This window comes from Eumetopias jubatus, unplaced genomic scaffold (genome assembly GCF_037043125.1).
Source record: "Eumetopias jubatus isolate StellerSeaLion01/CBP00866 unplaced genomic scaffold, mEumJub1_p1.0 scaffold_1, whole genome shotgun sequence".
Lineage (NCBI taxonomy): Eukaryota > Metazoa > Chordata > Mammalia > Carnivora > Otariidae > Eumetopias > Eumetopias jubatus.
The window spans coordinates 119,996,715-120,020,329 of record NW_028274807.1 but is presented as its reverse complement, the minus strand read 5'-3'; the positions used below and the strand labels follow the sequence as shown (position 1 = coordinate 120,020,329).

General features: G+C 44.4%; 1 protein-coding gene across 1 annotated transcript in view; it reads left to right on the top strand.

The window, feature by feature from the left end:
* CLSTN2 (calsyntenin 2) overlaps window positions 1–23,615 on the top strand; it is a 383,732-nt gene that overhangs the window by 285,588 nt on the left and 74,529 nt on the right. Inside the window, exon 8 of the mRNA XM_028099076.2 lies at window positions 2,035–2,156. Within this exon, the coding sequence (XP_027954877.1) occupies window positions 2,035–2,156 (122 nt within the window). The remainder of the gene's footprint in view (window positions 1–2,034; window positions 2,157–23,615) is intronic.

The following is a 23,615-nucleotide window of genomic DNA, read 5'->3' as shown; positions in this document are numbered from 1 at the left end:
ATTTCATTTAACTGGCTTCTTTTTGTTAAATATTTAGCTGCCACAAAGAACACCAAAGGTCATGAAAAGAAATGAAGCGGATTTCTGAGTGTACCATGTCTCTAGCCCACTAAAGAACCCAGTGACCTCAGTGTGGACGGTGACTCCAGGAATCCAGACAAACAGAGGGAGAGGGAGGGAGAAATTTCCTAGGCTGGAAGATGCTCCAGACCTCCATTCATTCTTCTCATTCCACTTCCTCACCCACAACTACTCCTGACTCCAAATAAAAATAAAGGGGGAAAAGTCCTTCTTTCTATGTTTTTCTGACAGTAGACAATAGATAATGGAAATCAGCTGAACAACTGTGAGGGGAATAAGAAATATTGAGTAAAATCCCCATAATCAGGCCGGGGCATTTTATCAGTCCAAAGGCCGAGTGGCCACCCAGACGTTAGCCTAGGCCAACCCTGCCACACTGGCAACTGCTTTGTACAAACTTCCGCGTTGTATCAGTTAAGATGCTTTCAGTTATAAGAAATAGGAAATACAGATCAAACTGATATCAGATGATCAAAGAAATCAAAATAATAAAGGAAATGTAGAGTTCTTGTAACTGAAAATGTCAGTCAGAGCTATGACAGCTTCAGGCAAAGTGTGATCAAGGGCTTGGCCCTTTTCTCTGCAATTTCTCAGATCTGCCTCCATATATGTATTGATTTCATGTTAGCAAACAGGGCTGCAGCTGCCCCATGCCTCCCAGTTACATCCTACAACTTCGAGAGAGAGAGAGTGTCTTCCTGCTTGCTTTCTGATAAAAGAGAGTTCTTTTTTGGAACCACTCAGAAAAGCTCCCACATCACTAGCTTGAACCGAGTCACTTCCCTGACAGAAGCACTGGCTGGGAGAAGGGCCTACGTGGCCTGACTTGGGCCTGGGTCCCGAACCAGTCACCGTGGCAGGGAAACCAACCTAGGCAAGGCCTAGGAGTGGGATTGGTATTGATTCCTCACACGCAAACCTCAAGGTTTATACAGGATGTACAAGAATCCATCTCATTACCCTAGTCCCATGATTCATTAGGACAATCTAGCATCCCTGTCATGACACAAGGCTAAAAAAATTCTCCCAGAATCATCCAAAGGTACAACTCCACCCAAAGTCTGTCTGACTCTAGGGCCCACGTTCTTTCTACCACAACAGGTCACCCACCCATCCATCTGTCATTTATGGAGCATGCGCCTCATAGTAGATTTCGGTGTATGCTACTATGTAGTATATGATGTTGAGTTCTCTGAGTATTGGTCAAACAACAGCTCCTCCCCTCCCAGTGGCTATTTTCTTGTGGCTGCCGGACGTCATGACTGGGATCCATGATGCGAGATTTCCTAAGCAGAAAAGGAAGTCTTTATATCAGAGGAGGAAAACATCCCATCCATTGCATATGGGGAGAGGGGTATTTATTCATTGCTTTGGAAAGACACGGAACTATGACTAATGCTGAAAAATCAATGTGTCCCCTCCTCCCAGCAGCTACATATGAAGCCGCTTCCCCTAACTGCACACAATAAGGTAGAGAAGGAGACATGTTCTGTGGTCACCATTGTCAAGCCTGAAGAAATGAAACATAAGCCCAGCACTCTAGGAGAAACCAGTTGTGTTAAAGAAGCCCGGGGTAGCTGACGTGATTGTCGGAGAGCCCCCATAGCCTTCCCAGAAGTATTTGTACAAAAACAAACAAACAAGCGAAACTCGTTAACCTACATAAGCTTTATCCTGGGCCTCATGCAGTATCTGAGTATACGTTAGGTTGGTATCTCAAGTCCAAATGGCTTCTCTGCAGAAGTTTCGCTTTCTTGACTCTTCGTCTTCCGTTTCAGTGAGTTCACCGCGTGTGTTCTAGAACATTCATTAGATCTGATTGTAAAAGGGGAAACTGGAATGCCCATTCCTTCCCCCTTTGAGGGTGTGCTCAGTGATGTAGCGGGAAGATCCCTCTGGCAGCGACGGATGCAGGGATTCCTTAAGCACTCAACTCCTCTCTGTGCTTTGCAGAAATGAACCGGCATCACTACGCCTTGTACGTGCACAACTGCCGCCTCGTCTTTCTCTTGCGCAAGGACTTCGACCAGGCCGACACCTTCCGCCCTGCTGAGTTCCACTGGAAGCTGGACCAGGTATGGCACTCAGCTCACCCCTCACCCCTCACCCCAGCACCCCCTTTGCGGGGGTGGTAGGTGTGCTTCAGTGATAGTAGCAGTGAGGAGGCACCTCAAAGTTGTGCTCGCTTGCTGAGTTTGGGAAAATCAGCTCGGGGAGACACACAGCATCTTCAAGTCAAGAGAAAAACTGCTGCCGTAAGCCTCGCTGGAGGGGGGAGGGCCACACTTCCCCGCTGGGACCCCCCAGCAGGTGCTGGACCTGCGCACGCGTATCTGGTCCATTTGCTCCCCGTTGGGCTCCTGGGCTGCTGGTCCTCTTGGTTCCCAGGCCCAGTCTGTGATCTCTGTTAGCACATGTTTATACCCTAAGCGCCGTACCTCCTTTGTGATGTTCTCTTATCTCCTTCGGGTGACGGTGCAGCCTTGCTTTTGGTGACACAGGTTGAGAACAAGGGACCCGAGGACCTTGAAGTAAACAGTGACGTGGCACACTGTGAGCCGCGCGCGTTCTTTCCTGAAGTGCAAAACCTGTGACTCACTCCAGAGCCTCCTGCCTGTGATCACAAGGGCCACTGTGTCATCCTTGTCAATGACAAATGAAGTGTCTGGTTGGAGGGAAAAGCTTTGAAGCGTCTGTCTCCAAGGGCCATGCAGGGCTGAGATTGTGGAGGAGGCGGTCACTCCCTTGGGGGGCTGTGCCATTGAGGAAGGTTCTGGACAGCAAGCCTAGCACTGGCCTTCACTTAGACTTGAACTGGGGGGCAGAGGGGAGGGCACACATGAATTTTTAAAAATGGTTTTAAACTATCAAGGGCGAGAATGCCGGCAGACAGGGAAGGGGACTGTGGAACGGGTCAGCTTAATGAAGCAGATGAGATGATGCTCATTCCGTGGTCTTACTATCTGGCACCCCACCCATATCCCGAGTGCTTCTGGGGACCTCAGGCTTCCTTTCTTCCCCTAAAGCCCACTGTGTGTGCTGCCTGCATCACCTGTCTAGGGCTGAATGTTCCAGAATCCTTCCCCTTCTCTCTCTTTCTTATGGGCATCAACCCAGGCCCGGGTATGGCTAGTTTCAGAGAGTGCTACTGGGAAGCATTCCAGAAGGAACTCATTTACATTGAGATGAGAATGATAGCTGCCCCCTTTCAGCCACACAGAAGCACAGACATATGCTTTTTAAAAGATAGATTCATTAACCTCAGGGAACCTCTCAGTGCTGGAACTTCAGGCAATGTGACAAGGTCAAGGATGCCAAGCTGATGGAAAGATGCTTGAGGAAGCCCAGTGGCAACTGCCTGATCTAGTCCCAATAAATCCCATCCTGCTGGAGCCTGGGGTTTTGCAAATATGGCATCTGGATTTAGTATATGTTCCTCTGAATTAGGAATTCTGGGTATTGTAGAAATTATGAAATCTTGACATTGCTTGTTTGATTTCCTAGCAACCTCTCAGCTACCTTCTAAAGTGCCATATGGCTTATATGGGATATATTTAAATACATAATATGAATTGAGATGAATTAAAATAAATTCCATATTGTGGAGGGTTTAATAAGAACATTGCTATACTGGCCAGGATGATTACAGATACCCTGCAGCGTTTTCTAAGATGGGATTGAGAAGTCCTGATACAGGCAAATGAAGTCACAGGGTTGGGAATTAAAAATAGGTGAGGAAGGAATTCTGGTTCTACAGATAAAGATAGAATGACTCGAGGAATTCTGAAGTCTGGGCCCAAAGTGGTGCATTTAAGGAAGGGCTGAGGTTCACCGAACACCTTCCCGGTTCCTCGGATCTCATTCATCAGTGTCTGCTCTGTATCAGGCACACTGCCCCTGAGCGCTCTCTCACCTCTGCCCCCCTGGGCCTGCCCGGTGGTTGAAATGAGGCGGGGACCACAGTCCTGTGACCTGCCCAAGGTCACACAGTGAACCATGGCTGGACCTGCCCTATTTCATTGCGCTGTGCTGCTGCTTCAGTAAGCTTGCTAATTTAAAATGTTTTCACTTCTAAATTTTAAATATTTTTAATTTAGAGATCAGAATTGTCATTGAGATGCAAGTGTTTATAGTCTTGATGAAACTCCATGAAACTGTCAGATCTTCACTTTGCTTAAACCTTGTCTTCTTCCGGGCGCCTGGGTGGCTCAGTCGGTGAAACGACTGCCTTCGGCTCAGGTCATGATCCCGGAGTCCCGGGATCGAGTCCCACATCGGGCTCCCTGCTTGCCGGGAAGTCTGCTTCTCCCTCTGACCCTCTTCCCTCTCGTGCTCTCTATCTCTCATTCTCTCTCTCTCTCAAATAAATAAATAAAATCTTAAAAAAAAAAAAAACATTTAAAAAAAAAAAACCTTGTCTTCTTCCTTGTCTCACTCAGCTGGGGCTGCCATAACAAAGTATCACAGCTGGGGGCGGGGGGAGGGGGGAGCTTAGACAACAGACATGGATTTCCCACAGTTCTGGCCTGGGAAGTCCAAGATCAAGGTGCCAAGCTGCTTCACCTCCCCAGGGAGGGCCCTCTTTCGGGCCTGTAGACAGTCTTCGTCTCACATGGCAGACAGAGAGAGAGAGGGAGAGAGGGAGAGAGCGAGCGAGCTCGGACACTGGAATACCTGTTCCTCTTCTTATAAGGCCCTATGGGATTAGGATTCCACCCTTATGACCTCCTTTAACCTTGGCCACCTCCTAAAGGCCCTTCTCTAAATACAGTCACACTGGGGGGTAGTGCTGCAATGTATGAATTTGGGGGGAGGGACACAATTCAGTCCATAGCATTCTTTACTAAAAAAAATTAACATTAAAAAAACTTAAGGGCTACTTACTGGTGATCAGAAACCCTAGCCCCTTGGAAAGGAGGCACAGTGGATGAGGTATAGGAAACCTCAACCACACTCATATTAGCAATCCAGTGGTACATATAGACCCAGCCACAGACCTCTCTCTCCCTTATTCAGCTGTGTAGACAGAACCTTCCAGAAGTTTCTTGGATGTAAATCACTTGGTGTTCAGAATATACATACTTGATAGCATCTTCTCCCCCAGGAAGCCACCTTGGGTCACCCGCCCTGAGTGGCTTACCTCTCCCCAGTGCTCCCCAGACTCCATACAGAATTCCATCACGATGCTTACTTTACCCTAGTAAGCCATTTATCCCGCCTTTCTGCTCACTTTGCGCTGAGCTCCTGGGAGGTAGTATTGTGTCTTACTCTCTCCAGCTCCTCAGTGCATATTATAGCTCTGAGCACACAGTTGGTGCCCAGTAAATGTTTGCATAACAGCAAATGGATGTCAAGATCAAAACAAGGGAGAGATAACATGAGGGAGGGAGAGAGGGAAAGAGAAGAGAAAAATCCAGAGACCTTTTAAAACCTCCTGGTGATTAATTGATCTTTTGATTCATTTTATGCAGAATTTTAAAATTCTAAAATTTTACCATTTGGATCTCAAAGGCTGTTTGGCTTTTATCTTGATATTTAATTCCAAAGATTTTACTGTATTTGCCCAGTAGTGACTCTGTAATTATTGCAGAACTTTCTGGCCTGGGCCAGAAAGGACTCAAGCCAGTCTACTGACCCACCTTGGAGCTCCCAGAAGCATAATAAATGTTCTAATGCCTAATGGGGCTTCATCTAGTTCTTTAGTCAGCAGTTTAGGCTGAACACAAACTACATGCCAGGCTCTGTTGCTCGGTACCGGGATCAGCTGCTGAAACAGAAGCCCCTGCTCTCTATAGGTGTCCACGATCACGGGGCAAACACAGAAACAGTTTACATCATTATGTGCTGGGGCAGAAGGCAGGGGGCCAGGTGTGGGGAGTCTGTGGGAGCCCGTTCTAGAGACACCTGACATGAACTTGGGAATAAGAGCCTGAAAAAGCCCCTGAGAGGGGACATTGTCTGAACAGAGCACCGAGGGCTCAGTGATGTGGAGCCAAGGCAGCCAAGATGGCAGAGGTGAGTAGGACGGCTGGCTTCAGGAGAAGTGTGGTAGACCATAGGGATGGGGCAGAAGGAGATCGCTTTGGCAGGTATTAGGACCACGTTTAGAGGAGCAGAGTCAATTAAACCCCAAGAGGCTTTTCACATCATGTTATTGAGTTGGTACTTTATCCCCAAAAGAATGGACTATCATCGAAGAATTTTGTTATTCAAGGAGAATTTAAGGATGGGTAAATGTGAATAATGCGAGTATGACATTCATAAAATTTATCAAATTTAAATATAGCTCAGGCCAGTGACAAGGGCTGCATTAGAACCAGGGTCCCCCCTTTCCTTTCTCCACGGCCAGGCCAGGAGCTCAAGCACTCGGCAGAGGCTGCTCATGCTCCCTGAATCCAGGGCATGATAAGCACGGAGCTCTTGAGGAGCGTGCCAGGGGAGGGAGGCAGTTGCCACAGAGGAGCTGTGTGCTTCCAGCAGCCCAGCCCCTTTGCCCCACACCTCAGAAAGCTGATGCCAGGGTGGACAGACTGTCAGGTAAGTCCACTATTGGGCCACTCCAGGAAATGTCCCTGACAATCCAGTGCACCTCACTAAAGGGATCCTAATGATGAGGAGAATGTCATTTTAATGGGATTTTTACTTATGATCTGCTAATGCAAATCCCTCGAGCCTGCAGCTAGTCATGTTGCAAACCCAGACAGGAGCAGAGAAGAATGCCCAACTGCCAGCTCACACAGGAAAGGTTTATTAATTTGCAGCCCTTCCCAGCTCTACCATTATTTGGATTTGGTTGACTCATTGTCACCAATTCTAATGATCTTCCCGTTGGACTTCTTGGTGCTTGGAGGGGAACCTGCTGTTGTTTCACAGCATGTTCCACTTACTGGAAGACACAGCCTGAGTGACGGCCTCAATCGACCAGCAAGAGGACAGGTGCCCCCAGCTCATGCAAGGAAAAAAAAAAAATGCATCTCTGAAAAATTGCAATTGAGCACAAGATGCAGGAGTGAGATTCATTCTGCTGGCCGTTGCTGTCTCTGTGCCAGAACTCGTAACAGTCACCAGAAAGGACATGGCCCTGCCCAGTTTGTGAACCCTTGAGAGCATTCTCCTGCAGGAGCCTGAACTCTAGTCATGAGGGGTGGGGAGAAAGAGGAAGATGCCTGGCTGGGCGAAGGTGGGTCCTTCCTGAAGACTCAGCCACCACACGGCTCCAGGCCATCTAAGAATCCAGGCCTGGGGCTGCCTTTCCAACTGTCCAGAAGTTGGAATCAGATTTTGATGTAAAACCTCCCCATGTTTAGTATTTTCTCATTTAAAACCACACATCATCAGACTCAATAAATGTTCTGCAATCTACCTTTATACTCTGGTCAACAGTTTGAGACTACCGAGTAAAAACAACAAAATGCTATGATTTTCACACAGGAAAACCACACCATAACATGTCTATTTGAGAGGTTTGGATCTTCTTAGATGAGGCCCACGTGTTCTTTGTAAGCCCCCTCCTGTTCTTCTAGCACCAGCCCCCCGCCACCCTCCAAGGAGAAGAGTGCTGGGCTTCCAGTGGCAGGGGCAGGGGAGCATGGCCCCACACACCTAGGGGAAGGGGCAGGGGCGAGCGGGGCAGGAGCCCCAGCCCCAGGCCCCTGGTGGTGGTCATCTCCCTTCCTCCTACACAAAGGAGACAGTAAGGCACAGGCCCAGGTCTCCCCAGAAACAATGCCAAGGCCGGGATTTGAGCCAAAGGCTCCCATTTGTCTTGGGCCGGAGCCTCTGCTGGTCAGAGCCTTTCTACTTGCATGGAATTCTGGAGCTCCTGCAAGAAGGTACAAGTGAATAAATCCTTCATTCCTAGTGAGGATGAATGTCAGAACGAAGCAGTCAGCTTGCCCACATCTGCTCTTCCAGCCACACTGGGAGTCAAATGGCTTAATTCAATCATTATTATAGCCAAGTGCCAAGGAGTTAATTGGAGAATGGTTTAGTCCAGTCCAGACCAGTCCTCTTAATGAGCAGAGTAATCGGGCTTTGTCAGCACTCCAGTTCCGCCACTGAAGACTAATTCTTGGATGCATTAGCCATGTTTTCTCTAATGCAGTGGCCGCCCACTCACCGTCCTGCCCACACACCAGCTTTCAGTGACACCTGTGTTCCTTCTGGAACATGTGTCCTAAACAGAGGGGGAAGAATGTCTAGAACCTCTTTTTTTTTTCTCTCTCTCTCTCTTTTAGGCAGAATCCCAGATGACTTTTTCTAAGATGCCAACTTACAAGGTTGTTCTGAATGAAAAACGGATGTGGGAAGGGTCACAAATACTCTCCCTTGTCTTTCTCTCTGTAATATATAAGGACCCCAGACAAGCCCCTTCTCTTAGAGTCCCTCTCCCTGCCTCTTCCCGTCTTCTGGACTCTTGTGGACAGCTGGCTTCCATGGCATCATGGTGATGGCAGAGAAGGGTCTTCACATCCGCACTGGACACTCTTGGTCCTCTCGGGTTAGGACTATGCAGGGACTGGATTGTCTGCTCCCTGGAAAGGTGACTTCTGGCACAGTTAGTGCATTTGTTCTGTTTTCTTTAGAGAGGGTGCAACATGCTGGCAGTTGCCACTGCAGCCCATTGCCTGAGCCACGTTCCCTCCCCTGGAAGCCCCCTTGGTGGCCTGGGTCCCTGCTTCACTGCTGACCCAGAGCAGCTCGTGCCATGACACCTCAGCTGGGCTCCGCAGCTCCCCTGTCGGCCGCTTGTGATGGACAGAATAATGGCTCCCAAAGATGTGCACCTCCTAATCCTTGAAACCTGTGAATATGTTATCCCCCATGACAAAAGGGTGATTAAATTAAAGATCCTGAAATAGGGGCATTGTCCGGATGGGTCTGATAAAGTCACAAGTGTTCTTACAGGAGGGAGACAGGAGGGTTAGAGTCAGAGAAGATGCGACAAAGGAAGCAGAGATCAGAGGGATGTGGGGCCTTGAGCCAAGGAGTGTAGCAGCCTCTCTGGGCTTAAAAAAAAAAAGAGAGAGCGAGAGAGAAACAGATTCTGCTCTAGAGCCTCCAGAAGGAATGCAGCCCTGCCAATACCTTGATTTGAGCCCACTGACATTTGTTTCGGGCTTCTGAGACTTCTGACCTCCCAAACTGTAAGATAATGAATTTGTGCTGTTTTCAGTTACCACATCTGTGGTGATGTGTTCTAACAGCAAAGGGAAACCAGTACATCACTCATGAGCCTTGGGGAGGCCTAGAGCTGCCCCAGGCTCCTAGATGCAGCCACTTCCCAACTCCCCACAGCTTATTGAGGTGACCCTGGGCCGGGCTTTCCTGAGCCCTGCATGTGGTGCCTCTGTCCCCTAGCGTGGCCCTGGGCCGGGCTTTCCTGAGCCCTGCATGTGGTGCCTCTGTCCCTTAGCGTGGCCCTGGCCGGGCTTTCCTGAGCCCTGCATGTGGTGCCTCTGTCCCCTAGTGTGACCCTGGGAGGCTTAAGGTGCTGGCCCCCTCACCAGCCATGATAAGTGGAAAAGGTACCTTCTCTGCTTTCAGGGAAAAAGCACTGAGTCCTCTATGCTTGCTTCTGGAAATGCTAAAGCAAACTAGAAAATCCACTCTCTCTTGACAGAGCCTCCCTGGAAGCTGAGAGGTGACAAAGCTGATATACAATGAGATTATCTGGATGGCACCTGTCCTGCCCCTGAGGCACAAGTCACCGGCTTCCCGGGAAGTCCCCCTCAAGCTCACCCCACCCCCACGGTGCCTTTCAGTGTTCTGCCCGAGGCTGTGCTCCGAGGCAAGAAGAGCCTCTTGGCTCCAGGGAGCACGGTCCAAAACCAGCCCTGGGAGCCCCCCTTGCCCCAGGGCACAGGTGCAGCAGGCCCGAAGGTGGCGAGCACTTGCAGACAGCTACCTGCTCTCTCATCAGGGGTCCCAGGGGAAGCAGGCCTCCCACTGCGACAGCCACCACCTCAACAAATGCCCCCTGTGTCCTGGCTTGCCCCCTTCCCTGACTCACCCTTCCCCCTTCTTCTTTCTTCCGCCCTGGAACCTCCTCCCAGATGAACTGTCTGCCCTACTCACTCCTGCAGCACAGGTAAAGTCTCTGATCTATAGACGGAAGTTAGTACACAGAGCCTGCTGTGAGCTCTGGGAAGAAGGGGATGTCTGCAGAGCTCCAGAGGCAGAAGCAGGACCAAACGGAGGAAGTTACCAAGAGACCAAAATAAAGTGCACAAGAGGGAGGGGGAGCAGTTTAGTGACGTACGGGTTAGTGTTGCCAAACGTTAGTGAATGGATTGTCTACCTAACCAACAGTGAGATCTGATGACAAGCCCATCATGCCATTTGTGTCTTATTGTGGACATAGGGTCCACAAACTCGCTGAGGGTTTTCATAGGCATTTATCAATATGTCCAGAGCCATGTGATTGAAGGGCTGATTTCTCAGGGCTTTCTTAGATTTCCATTATTACCCAAAGGATTTTCTTTACTTTTTCTTCTGAAGATCCTGTGCTAAGGGAGAAGCCTAACTCTTGTCAAATCCAGAGCTATAGGAATGTCATTCTCTTCTCTGCCACAATCTCACTGGCTTCCCCCACTCCCTCATCTGGGCTGGAGGTAGAAGGCTATATAACTGTTAAATTTAAACTAATCGGGATGCCTGGGTGGCTCAGTCGGTTAAAGCGTCTGCCTTCAGCTCAGGTCATGATCCCAGGGTCCTGGGATCGAGTCCCACCTCGGGAATCCTTACTCATCAGGGAGCCTGCTTCTCCCTCTGCCTGCCGCTCCCCCTGATTGTGCACGCTCTCTCTCTCTCCCTGACAAATGGAAAAATAAAATCTTTAAAAAAGAAATAAATAATCAGATATGCTATGTGTTCTATACATTCCTCCCTTTGCTGGCAGACCTGGCTCTTCTCTGGTCTCTCTTCCCCCATTAGCAGCTGCTCAGCAATTCCTTTTGCTCCCATGAAATGATTATTTGTGTTCTGGCCTGTACATCTGCCCAGAGGCAGTGATGCATTTTTTTCAATATACATCCTATAATGCGTATTTAAAGTCAATGTCTCTCATTCTACTGTTAAAAAGAAGGAAATAATGTCAACACAATTAAAAACGCCTAGTAAATCAAATCAGGCTTTCAATAATAAATTAAGGTGCTTGAGCCTTGGGGTGGTCCCGTTTGGAAGCAGCATTAACTCGGTCACTCGCCTGGCTGCGCTGGGCTCCTATCTTTCCAGACCGCTTCAGGGACAGGTGCCAGTGGGGGGGGAGGGGGATTCCCCCTTGGATCCAACCCAAATGTCTGCATTCATTATAGGAGAGACATTTTTCTCTGTCATTTCCACACTATGGAAAAACAAGAAATTGACAAAGCTGAATGCTAATATAAAATAGCAAATTCTAATGCTAACCCCTCATTTAAGAGAAATGAGGTAAAAGTACTGGTCACTGCGAGGTCCCTATGTAGTGAGAAGGAGAACTGGAACCAGCATTACTTCACTGCCTACTTGTGCCAGGCACTTTCTTTTAATTCTAACAAAAATCTTGCAGTTCAGGCATAATACCCAGGATACGGATGAAGATTGGGAGACACAGCAGGTGCTTTCCACATCTCTTACCTAATACATGGAAAAACCTTAAATCTGATCTTAAAACGCACATACTCCAAGAAGGTAAAAGGCTCCATTATTGACTTGGAAGAGTTTGCAACTTGAGTGAATACCCAAGATGACGAGAATGAACCAATATCCATGCTGATACCTAAGTGTTGAAAACAGGGCATGGGTGTCCATCCAGGAGCACATTCTAAGCTCAGCTTAGGAGGAATCATGATTTAGCCTCTTTTAAAGTAAAGATCAGCTTGCTCCTGAGGCACAGTGAGGAGAGCGCTGTTCATCCCATAAAATAAGAGAAGCCAGTGGAGCTGACTTCTCAGGGAAGACCCTCCTCCGAGTAAGTCTTGCACAGCAATAACCCTGGAGGCCCAGTAGTGAAATTAATCTGCCCTACCTTCCCTGCTCTCTCCCAATCCCCTACAAGTCATCTGTTTCCATCTTTAATGTCTAAACATGCAAATATTGCTGCACTTACTGCTCATTAGTTAGCTAAAGGAAGTGCCCTTTAATTATGCCTTTAAATAATGACCCTCCTCCATCACCTTGACAATCAGCGCATATTTAGAAGAAAGCAAGGCCTCATTATGAAACAGCTACTACATTCCTGGCTTATTTAGAAGATGCTAGGTTTTCTTGAGGCAAGAGAAATGGAAGTCTAAAGACAAATAAGCCTTGTGTTTGCATTAACACCTTGTAGCTTTAGGTGCGTATTACATGTGAGGGAAAGAGAGGAAACTAGCATTTTTGGAGAGGCCAATCCCTAAACTCCTTAATTTGCATGCATTAAATCTTACTGCATGGTTACTTTTGAAGTTATTTCTTATCTCAGTTTTATAGATACTGAAATCTGAAGCCCTGAAAGATGAAATAATTTTGCTTAAGGTATTGGACCAAGTCTACCATTCTCCAAAGCTCCATGTTCTTTTCCGTTATGTGTTTATCTTGTTGAGAAGTATTTACAGAGCTTGGCAGAACTGGGTATCTTCCAGGTCTCCACTAGATTTCTCCATCTTTCCATCTTAGCAGAAACTCACAGGAATGTTTCCTTTCATACGATTCTCAGGCACAGGCAGATGGGACCACACGATGCATGCACCTATCTGCATGTCTCTGAAGAATAAAACAGTGTGTTACGGACAGGCAAGTCATTTCTACTGTGGACAATTACCTATTTACCTTTCCAGACCATAGTCAAGGCTCACATCTTTGATAAAGACTTTCCTATAACTTCCTCTCCCATAGAGAACTGAGCTTACTTCCATGGAGGCCCCAGAATTTTCCCACAGCATTTTTCATACTTTATTACACTTATTTGTTTGTTGGTTCATTTCCTCCACTACACTAGGATATCATTCTTATTCACTTCTTTAATCTTTAACACAGTGTCTGACACAAATATGTGTTCAGTACATGCTTACTAAATTAAAAAAAAAATGAGTCTTTATCTGTGGTTCCCAAACACTAGTCCATTGACCTATAAGCATCAGTTTGGCGATGTATCATATGAGGAACATTGAAAAAAGCTTCCAGAAAAAAAAAAAAAACACAACAGTATGTCCTTTAACAGGTGAATTAATAAATAACCTATTGGGGGCGGAGCAAGATGGCGGAGTAATAGGAGACCTGGATTTCGTCTGGTCTCAGGAATTCAGCTGGATAGGGATCAAACCACTCTGAACACCTACGAACTCAACAGGAGATCAAAGAGGAGAGTAGCAACAACTATCTGAACAGAGAAGCGACCACTTACTGGAAGGTAGGACGTGCGGAGAAGTGAATCCGAGGTGATATTCAGGAGGATAGACGGCGGGGGAGGGGGCCTCCGCTGGCCGCTTCTGGCAAGTGATAGAGCCGCGGAGCACAAAATCGGAACTTTTAGAAGTCGGCTCTGCTGAGGGACGTCGCTCCAGTGACTAAGCGGGGGGGTGGAACCCTCGCGGGACAGTGTGTTCTCAGGACCCTCGGGGTCAAGAAAGACCGGGGGTGCCTGAGTGTGGCAGAGCTCCCAGGTATCGGAGCGGGGAAGCCGGCTGCAGAGACGGAGCCGAGGCGCGGGCTCTCAGCTCGGGGTTGCCATAAACCGTGATCCGCGGCCCATTTGGGCCACTGCTCCTCCAGCAGGCACCCAACAAGCGGCAGATCCGGGGAGACTCCCCTTCCTCCCCCGGGAGGGGTGGCGCGGGAGCGCACTGCAGGGATCTGCTGGGTTTGGAGACTCCACACGGGGTCGGGAGCCGGAGATAGATACACTCGGTCACAGGCCGGGTGAGCACGGAGTGCGCCTGGAGACCGGGGACACGGGAGTGACTGCGTTTCTCTGGGAGTGCACTGAGGATCGGGGCCCCGAGTTCTCGGCTCCTCGGAGCAGAGATTGGGAGGCCAACATTTTCACTCTGATCCTCCAAAGCTGTACCGAGAGCTTGCAGGAAACAAAAGTTCCTGAGAGCAAACCCCGAGCAGATTGCTTAGCCCGGACCGACAAGGGCGGGGCAATTCCGCCTCCGGCAAAGACATTTGGGAACCACGGCAACAGGCCCCTCCCCCAGAAGATCGGCACGAACAGCCAGCAAGCCAAGACCAAGTTTACCGATCAAGGAGAATGGGAGAACTCCAGCGCTAGGGGAATACTGCACATAGAATTCATGGCTTTTTTACCATGATTCATTAGTTTTTCAAAGTTAATTTTTTTAACTGTTTTTTTTTTTGAATTTTTCTTTTTCCCTTATTCAACCAACATCTTATCAATCCCTTTTTTAAAAAAACATTTTTTATTTTTCATTTTTAGAGTCATATTTTATCCCTTCATAGTAGTTACCCTTATTGTTAGCATATATATATAAGTTGTTCTCTCTTTAAAATTTTGAGATACAGTTTCTTCTAACAGATCAAAATATACCCTAAATCACTAGTGTATGGCTTTGTTCTACTCTCCTACCTGATCACATTCTCTCCCTTTTTTTTCTTTTCTCTTTTTTTTAATCTTCTTTCTTTTCTCAAACAACTTCTTATCAACTCCTTTTATAAAATCTTTTATAATTTTCATCTTTAGAGTCATCTTCCATCCCTTCATTGTATCAACCCTTATTTTGTACATATATAAATCTTTCTTCCTTTAAAATTTTAGGAGGCACTTTCTTCTAACAGGCCAAAACACGCCCAAAATCTAGTGAGTGGCACTGATCTATGCACTAGCCTGATCATATTTGATCATATTCTGTTTTTTTTGTTTTGTTTTGTTCTGTTTTTGTTTGTTTTTATCTTTATCTTTTTTTTCCTCTTCCTTTTTTCTTTCTTTCCCTTTCTTTTCCCCTGGTTTCAGGTCTCTTCTGATTTGTATAGAGTATATTTGCTGGGGACGTTGTTAACCTGTTAACATTTTGTTCTCTCATTCATCTATTCTCCTCTGGACAAAATGACAAGACGAAAAACATCACCTCAGCAAAAAGAACAAGAGGTGGTACCGTCTGCCAGAGACCTACTCGATACGGATATTAGTACGATGTCGGACCTAGAGTTCAGAATCATGACTTTAAAGATACTAGCTAGGCTTGAAAAAAGTGTGGACGTTATTAGAGAAACGCTTTCTGGAGAAATAAAAGAACTAAAATCTAACCAAGTCGAAATCAAAAAGGCTATTAATGAGGTGCAATAAAAAATGGGGGCACTAACTGCTAGGATAAATGAGGCAGAAGAGAGAATCAGCGATATAGAAGACCAAATGATGGAAAATAAAGAGGCTGAGAAAAAGAGAGATAAACAACTACAGGATCACGAGGGCAGAATTCGAGAGATAAGCAAAACGATAAGACGAAACAGCATTAGAATAATTGGAATCCCAGAAGAAGAAGAAAGAGAGAGAGGGGCAGAAGGTATATTGGAGCAAATTATAGCAGAGAACTTCCCTAATGTGGGGAAGGAAACAGGCATCAAAATCCAGGAGGCACAGAGAACCCCTCTCAAAATCAATAAAAATAGGTCAACACCCCAACATCTAAGAGTAAAACTTACGAGTCTCAGGGACAAAGAGAAAATACTGAAAGCAGCTCGGGAGAAGACATGTAACCTACAATGGTAGAAACATTAAATTGGCAACAGACCTATCCACAGAGACCTGGCAGGCCAGAAAGGACTAGCATGATATCTTCAGAGCACTAAACGAGAAAAATATGGAGCCAAGAATACTATATCCAGCTAGGCTCTCATTGAAAATAGAAAGAGAGATAAAAAGCTTCCAGGACAAACAAAAATTAAGGAATTTGCAAACACGAAACCAGCCCTCCAAGAAATATTGAAAGGGGTCCTCTAAGCAAAGAGAGAGCCTAAAAGCAGCATAGATCAGAAAGGAACACACACAATATACAGTAACAGTCACCTTACAGGCAATACCATGGCACTAAATTCATATGTTTCAATAGTTACCCTGAATGTAAATGGGCTCAATGCCCCAATCAAAAGACACAGGCTATCAGATTGGATTAACAAACAAGACCCATCAAGATGCTGTCTGCAAGAGACTCATTTTAGACCCAAAGACACCCCCACATTGAAAGTGAGGGGGTGGAAAACCATTTACCATGCTAATGGACACCAAAAGAAAGCTGGGGTGGCAATCCTTATATCAGACAAATTAGATTTTAAACCAAAGATTGTAATAAGAGATGAGGAAGGACACTATATCCTACTTAAAGGGTCTATCCAACAAGAAGATCTAACGATTGTAAATATCTATGCCCCTAACATGGGAGCAGCCAAATATATAAGGCAATTAATAACAAGTGAAGAAACATATTGACAACAATACAATAATAGTGGGGGACTTTAACACCCCCCTGACTGAAATGGACAGATCATCTAAGCAAAAGATCGACAAGGAAATAAAGACTTTGAATGACACACTGGACCAAATGGACTTCACAGATATATATAGAACATTCCATCCCAAAGCAACAGAATACACATTCTTCTCTAGTGCCCATGGAACATTCTCCAGAACAGAACACATCCTAGGTCACAAATCAGGTCTCAACCGGTACCAAAAGACTGGGATCATTCCCTGCATATTCTCAGACCACAATTCTTTGAAACTAGAACTCAATCACAAGAGGAAAGTCAGAAAGAACTCAAATACATGGAAGCTAAAGAGCATCCTACTAAGGAATGAATGGGTCAACCAGGAAATTAAAAAAGAATTTAAAAAATTCATGAAAACCAATGAAAATGAAAACACAAGTGTTCAAAATCTTTGGGATGCAGCAAAGGCAGTCCTAAGAGGAAAGTATATAGCAATACAAGCCTTTCCCAAGAAACAAGAAAGGTCTCAAATACACAACCTAACCTTACACCTAAAGGAGCTGGAGAAAGAACAGCAACTAAAGCCTCAACCCAGCAGGAGAAGAGAAATAATAAAGATCAGAGCAGAAATCAATGAAATAGAAACCAAAAGAACAGTAGAACAGATCAATGAAACTAGGAGCTGGTTCTTTGAAAGAATTAACAAGATTGATAAACCCCTGGCCAGACTTATCAAAAAGAAAAGAGAAATGACCCAAATCAAGAAAATCACGAATGAAAGAGGAGAGATCACAACCAACACCAAAGAAATACAAACAATTATAAGAACATATTATGAGCAACTCTATGCCAGCAAATTAGATAACCTGGAAGAAATGGGTGCATTCCTAGAGATGTATCAACTACCAAAATTGAACCAGGAAGAAATAGAAAACCTGAACAGACCTATAACCCTAAGGAAATTGAAGCAGTCATCAAAAATCTCCCAAGAAACAAAAGCCCAGGGCCAGATGGCTTCCCAGGGGAATTCTACCAAACATTTAAAGAAGAATTAATACCTATTCTCCTGAAACTGTTCCAAAAATTAGAAATGGAAGGAAAACTTCCAAACTCATTTTATGAGGCCACCATGACCTTGATCCCCAAACCAGACAAAGACCCCATCAAAAGGAGAATTACAGACCAATATCCTTAATGAACAAGGATGCCAAAATTCTCACCAAAATACTAGCCAATAGGATCCAACAGTACATTAAAAGGATTATTCACCATGACCAAGTGGGATTTATCCCTGGGCTGCAAGGTTGGTTCAACACCCACAAATCAATCAACGTGATACAATACATCAACAAAGGAAAGAATAAGAATCATATGATCCTCTCAATAGATGCAGAAAAAGCATTTGACAAAGTACAGCATCCTTTCTTGATCAAAACTCTTCAGAGTATAGGGATAGAGGGTACATACCTCAATATCATAAAAGTCATCTATGAAAACCCTACAGCAAATATCATTCTCAATGGGGAAAAGCTGAGAGCTTTCCCCCTGAGATCAGGAACGCGGCAGGGATGTCCACTATCACCACTGCTATTCAACATAGTATTACAAGTCCTAGCCACAGCAATCAGACAACAAAAAGAAATCAAAGGCATCCAAATCGGCAAGGAGGAAGTCAAACTCTCACTCTTTGCAGATGATATGATACTGTATGTGGAAAACCCAAAGACTCCACCCCAAAACTGCTAGAACTCATACAGGAATTCAGTAAAGTAGCAGGATATAAAATCAATGCACAGAAATCAGTGGCATTCCTATACACCAACAACAAGACAGAAGAGAGACAAATCAAGGAGTCTATCCCATTTACGATTGCACCCAAAACCATAAGATACCTAGGAATAAATTTAACCAAAGAGGCAAAGGATCTGTACTCAGAAAACTATAAAATACTCATGAAAGAAATCGAAGAAGACACAAAGAAATGGAAAAACGTTCCATGCTCATGGATTGGAAGAACAAACATTGTGAAGATGTCAATGCTCCCTAGAGCAATCTACACATTCAATGCAATCCCCATCAAAATACCATCCACTTTTTTCAAAGAAATGGAACAAATAATCCTAAAATTTGTATGGAACCAGAAGAGACCCCGAATAGCCAGAGGAATATTGAAAAAGAAAAGTAAAGCTGGCGACATCACAATTCCGGACTTCCAGCTCTATTACAAAGCTGTCATCATCAAGACAGTATGGTACTGGCACAAAAACAGACACATAGATCAATGGAACAGAATAGAGAGCCCAGAAATGGACCCTCAACTCTATGGTCAACTCATCTTTGACAAAGCAGGAAAGAATGTCCAATGGCAAAAAGTCTCTTCAATAAATGGTGTTGGGAAATTTGGACAGCCACACGCAGAAGAATGAAACTGGACCATTTCCTTACACCACACACAAAAATAGACTCCAAATGGTTGAAAGACCTAAACGTGAGACAGGAGTCCATCCAAATCCTAAAGGAGAACACAGGCAGCAACCTCTTCGACCTCAGCCGCGGCAACTTCTTCCTAGAAACATCGCCAAAGGCAAGGGAAGCAAGGGCAAAAATGAACTATTGGAACCTCATCAAGATAAAAAGCTTTTGCACAGCAAAGGAAACAGTCCACAAAACCAAAGACAACCGACAGAATGGGAGAAAATATTTGCAAATGACATATCAGATAAAGGGCTAGTATCCAAAATCTATAAAGAACTTATCAAACTCAACACCCAAAGAACAAATAATCCAATCAAGTAATGGGCAGAAGACATGAACAGACATTTTTCCAAAGAAGACATCCAAATGGCCAACAGACACATGAAAAAGTGCTCAACATCATTCGGCATCAGGGAAATCCAAATCAAAACCTGCATGAGATGCCACCTCACACCCGTCAGAATGGCTAAAATTAACAAGTCAGGAAACGACAGATGTTGGCGGGGATGTGGAGAAAGGGGAACCCTCCTACACTGTTGGTGGGAATGCAAACTGGTGCAGCCACTCTGGAAAATAGTATGGAGGTTCCTCAAACAGTTGAAAATAGAGCTACCATACGATCCAGCAATTGCACTACTGGGTATTTACCACAAAGATACAAATGTAGGGATCCGAAGGGGTACGTGCACCCCAATGTTTATAGCAGCAATGTCCACAATAGCCAAACTGTGGAAAGAGTCAAGATGTCCATCGGCAGATGAATGGATAAAGAAGAGGTGGTATATATATACAATGGAATATTATGCAGCCATCAAAAGGAATGAGATCTTGCCATTTGCAACGACGTGGATGGAACTGGAGGGTGTTATGCTGAGTGAAATAAGTCAATCAGAGAAAAACATGTATCATATGATCTCGCTGATATGAGGAATTCTTAATCTCAGGAAACAAACTGAGTGTTGCTGGAGATGGGGGGTGGGAGGGATGGGGTGGCTGGGTGATAGCCATTGGGGAGGGTATGTGCTATGGTGAGCGCTGTTAATTGTGCAAGGCTGTTGAATCACAGATCTGTACCTCTGAAACAAATAATGCAATATATGTTAAGAAAAAAAAAAGAAGATAGCAGGAGGGGAAGAATGAAGGGGAGTAAGTTGGAGGGGGAGAGGAACCATGAGAGACGATGGACTCTGAAAAACAAACTGAGGGTTCTAGAGGGGAGGGGGGTGGGGGGATGGGTTAGCCTGGTGATGGGTATTAAAGAGGGCACGTTCTGCGTGGAGCACTGGGTGTTATGTACAAAGAATGAATCATGGAACACTACAAAGCTAATGATATAATGTATGGTGATTAACATAACAATAAAAAATTAAAAAAATAATAACCCTGAAATTAAAATAAATAAATAAATAAATAAATAACCTATTGTATATCCATACATGGAATTGTATTCAGGAATAAAAAGGAACAAATCATTGATTCATGCAAGGGTAATTTCAAAAATATCATGCTACATCAAAGAAACTAGGCAACAAAGACTATGTATTGCATGACTTCATTTACATAAAATGCCAATAAAAAGGCAATTTTGTAGACAGCCCGTCAAGTAATCTTCCAGGGCTTGGGGTGAGAGCAGTAAACAACTGCAAATGGGCACAGATATCTTTGAGTGATGGCAATGTTCTAAAACTAGATTTTGATGATCATTACACAACTCTATAAATTTATTAAAAATCATTGAATAGTATACTTAAATGAATGAATCTTAAGTGTAAATAGTACACTTAAATGAGGTATGATATGTAAATCATACCTCAATAAAAATATTAAAAATAAAAATTGAGAAATGGCCCATTCTGAGGACACAAGGTAATATTGGCACTGTCTGGACTCTAAAGAGCTTCATACCAGAAAGGATGGACGTGCAGGAAGAGATCCCAAAATTGGAATGTAAACTTTCTTCAAATCCCTTAAATCCTTGGGATGTCCCCAGAACTGTGTACACGCAGGGGAGACTTCAGGAACCCAATGAAAAACAGCAATAGGAAAGACTAAAAAAATTGAGTAGAGAATTTAGCTCCTGCCTACTCCGAAGGAGACAGATTTTAAAATTCCTCCAAGTTTGAAGGGCCAGGTAAACACCTAGAGTTTTCCAATAAAATACCAGAAGAGACATGAATAAAGATTATATGCCAAGATTAAGGAACTGACCCAGAATTAAGGGTAAACCTAAACAAATATATATAAGATCAAACTTTACAGGTACAAGGTGATCATTCAGTAATTTAACAAAAATCAATAATCTCAGAGAAATGTGAGAATCCAGAGTTTCTACAATGTACAATGCACAGTTCTCCGTATAAAATAGAAATTATTAGACATGCAAGGAAACCTAAATATGTGACCAAAGGTCCAGGGTAAAATCATTCAAGAGAAACAGACCCTGAAATGATGCAGATATAGGAATTAGCAGAAAATAATCTTAAAGCAACTATTTTAAATGTGTTTAAGAACTTTAAAGATTGTCATAATGAGTGAACAGATAGAGAATCTCAGCAAAGAAATAGAAACTACACAGAAATGTAAAATCTAGGGTGGAAAATACAAAATCTAAAGCAAACGGGTGGGCTTTGCAGATTGGAGATAGAAGAAGAAAAGAGTCAAAGAACTGGAAGGGAAATCAAAAGAAATTATCCAATATGAAGAAAAAAGAAGAGAGAAAGATTTGTTTAAATCTAGAGCCAAAGAGAGAGGAGAGAGAGGGAAGAGAAGAGAGGAGGGAAGAGAAAAATCCGAAAAGAACCAAAGGACAAGAGTGAATGAATGGGGCACAAAAGAATTAATTGAAGAAATGATGGCTAAAGATTTTTCCAAATTTCATATAAAACATCATCCTAAAGGTTGACTAAGATAAACAAGCTCCAAACTGAAGAAATACAAAGGAAACCACACCTAATCACAGCATTCTCAACATGTTAAAAAACAAAATGAGAAAATCTTGAAAGCATCCACAGAAAAAGAGGGAAAAAAAAAAAAAGAAACACATTACATATGGGAGAAAAACAGTATGAATGCAGTTGATATTTTATAGGAAATGATGGGAGACCATAAGACAATAGGATGACAAAGGCAGTCTGTAAGAGAGAAAGGAACTGGTATCAGATGGGGCAATAGACCTCTAAGAAGGAAAGAAGAGCATTAGAAATGGTAAATATGTGGGTAAATATATAAGACTATCTTTCCTTCCTTCTTAATTTCTTTAAAGGGCCCTGGCTTTTATTTCAACAATTATAGCAGTGTATTGAGGGCACATAACATATGTAGATGTCAAACACATAACCACAATAAAACAAAAGATAAGGGTGGAGTTATACTGCCCCATGGTTCTCACAGTTTCTGTGGAATGTTAACAGTGTTAACTTTAAGTATAATGATAAGTTGAAGATGCATATGAAGGAAGGCCTACTTTAGGTTAAGGACCATGAAGCTAGAGGAATACACAGAAAAAAAAAATTCAAGCTTAGGATGTTGTAGATTTCTTGAAGTAGATTTTTGTAAAATGGGCAAAGGCATGACAATGGCAAAGAACATTTATTGGTAGATGAGCCACAATAAGGAATAGAGAACTTGAATCTAGAAATTCTAGACAGTGCTCAAGATGAGTGCTCGAGAGTTGGCATGAATGATGAAGGAGGACCCAATCTGAGCTCCCAACCCTGAATTGGAATTGGATACAATATTTAAAAATCTAGGGTTTCTTGTTGCAATGAAACAGGGTTCTAGAGGGCCTAGAGAGAAAATTCTGAGGTTTAGATTTCAGAAACTAAGCAAGAGAACCAACAGGTATTAAGTTTGAGAGATGTAGAGAGTGACCTAGGGGTGCAGGAACAGAAAGCAAGGTGGAATTTGCTGCTCTTGGGGCTGCAAGCAATGGCATCAACTTTGTCTCTGTGTGTGACAGATCTCTTTTTTTTTTTTCCTGTATTTTGGTGCTTTGACATCTTGGGGTCTTATGGACCCAGGGAGGGACTTTCCCTTGCAGTGTTAGCTCATTCCTAGAGATAATAAATTACTTGTCAGCCAGCATGCCTTTGATTTGCAAACCAACCAATCCTGAGTCCATATTTCCATCTACTTCCTTTTATTGGACTCCAAGCCAGGACACTATCTCCCTGCCCTAAATCATCCCAGGGCCAGGTACTGGACATCTAGCCCACTGACATTATTCAAACTATCCGATCCTAAACCTGTTCAGCTTGCTTACAGCTTTGCCCATTCCTTCCCACAAAACCACAATAAAGCATCCTGCCCGCAGTTCTCACTCCCTCTGCCTCCTGACCAACCCCAGTGACTCCCCATGTAGTCTTGCATGGCGTGGTGCCTCTAGTTTCTAGGGATCTGTGAGTGTAAGCACTTCTTCCTTCATGACAGTCACTTCTGTTTTTGTGTGTCTTGCCATACCTGATTAAAACAAATCTTACAGACATTTTAAAACAGTGTGTACCTAAGGTCCTAGGGGGTCACAGGCCTGTGTGTATTATCTGTATAATCAGCCTCCCTAGGATGGAGTATATCTCCTTCTTTACCTTTTTAAACAGAAATATCCCTCTTTGTTGAAATTGTTTATGTTTGTCATGGAAGTGAATAGAGTGAAGAGG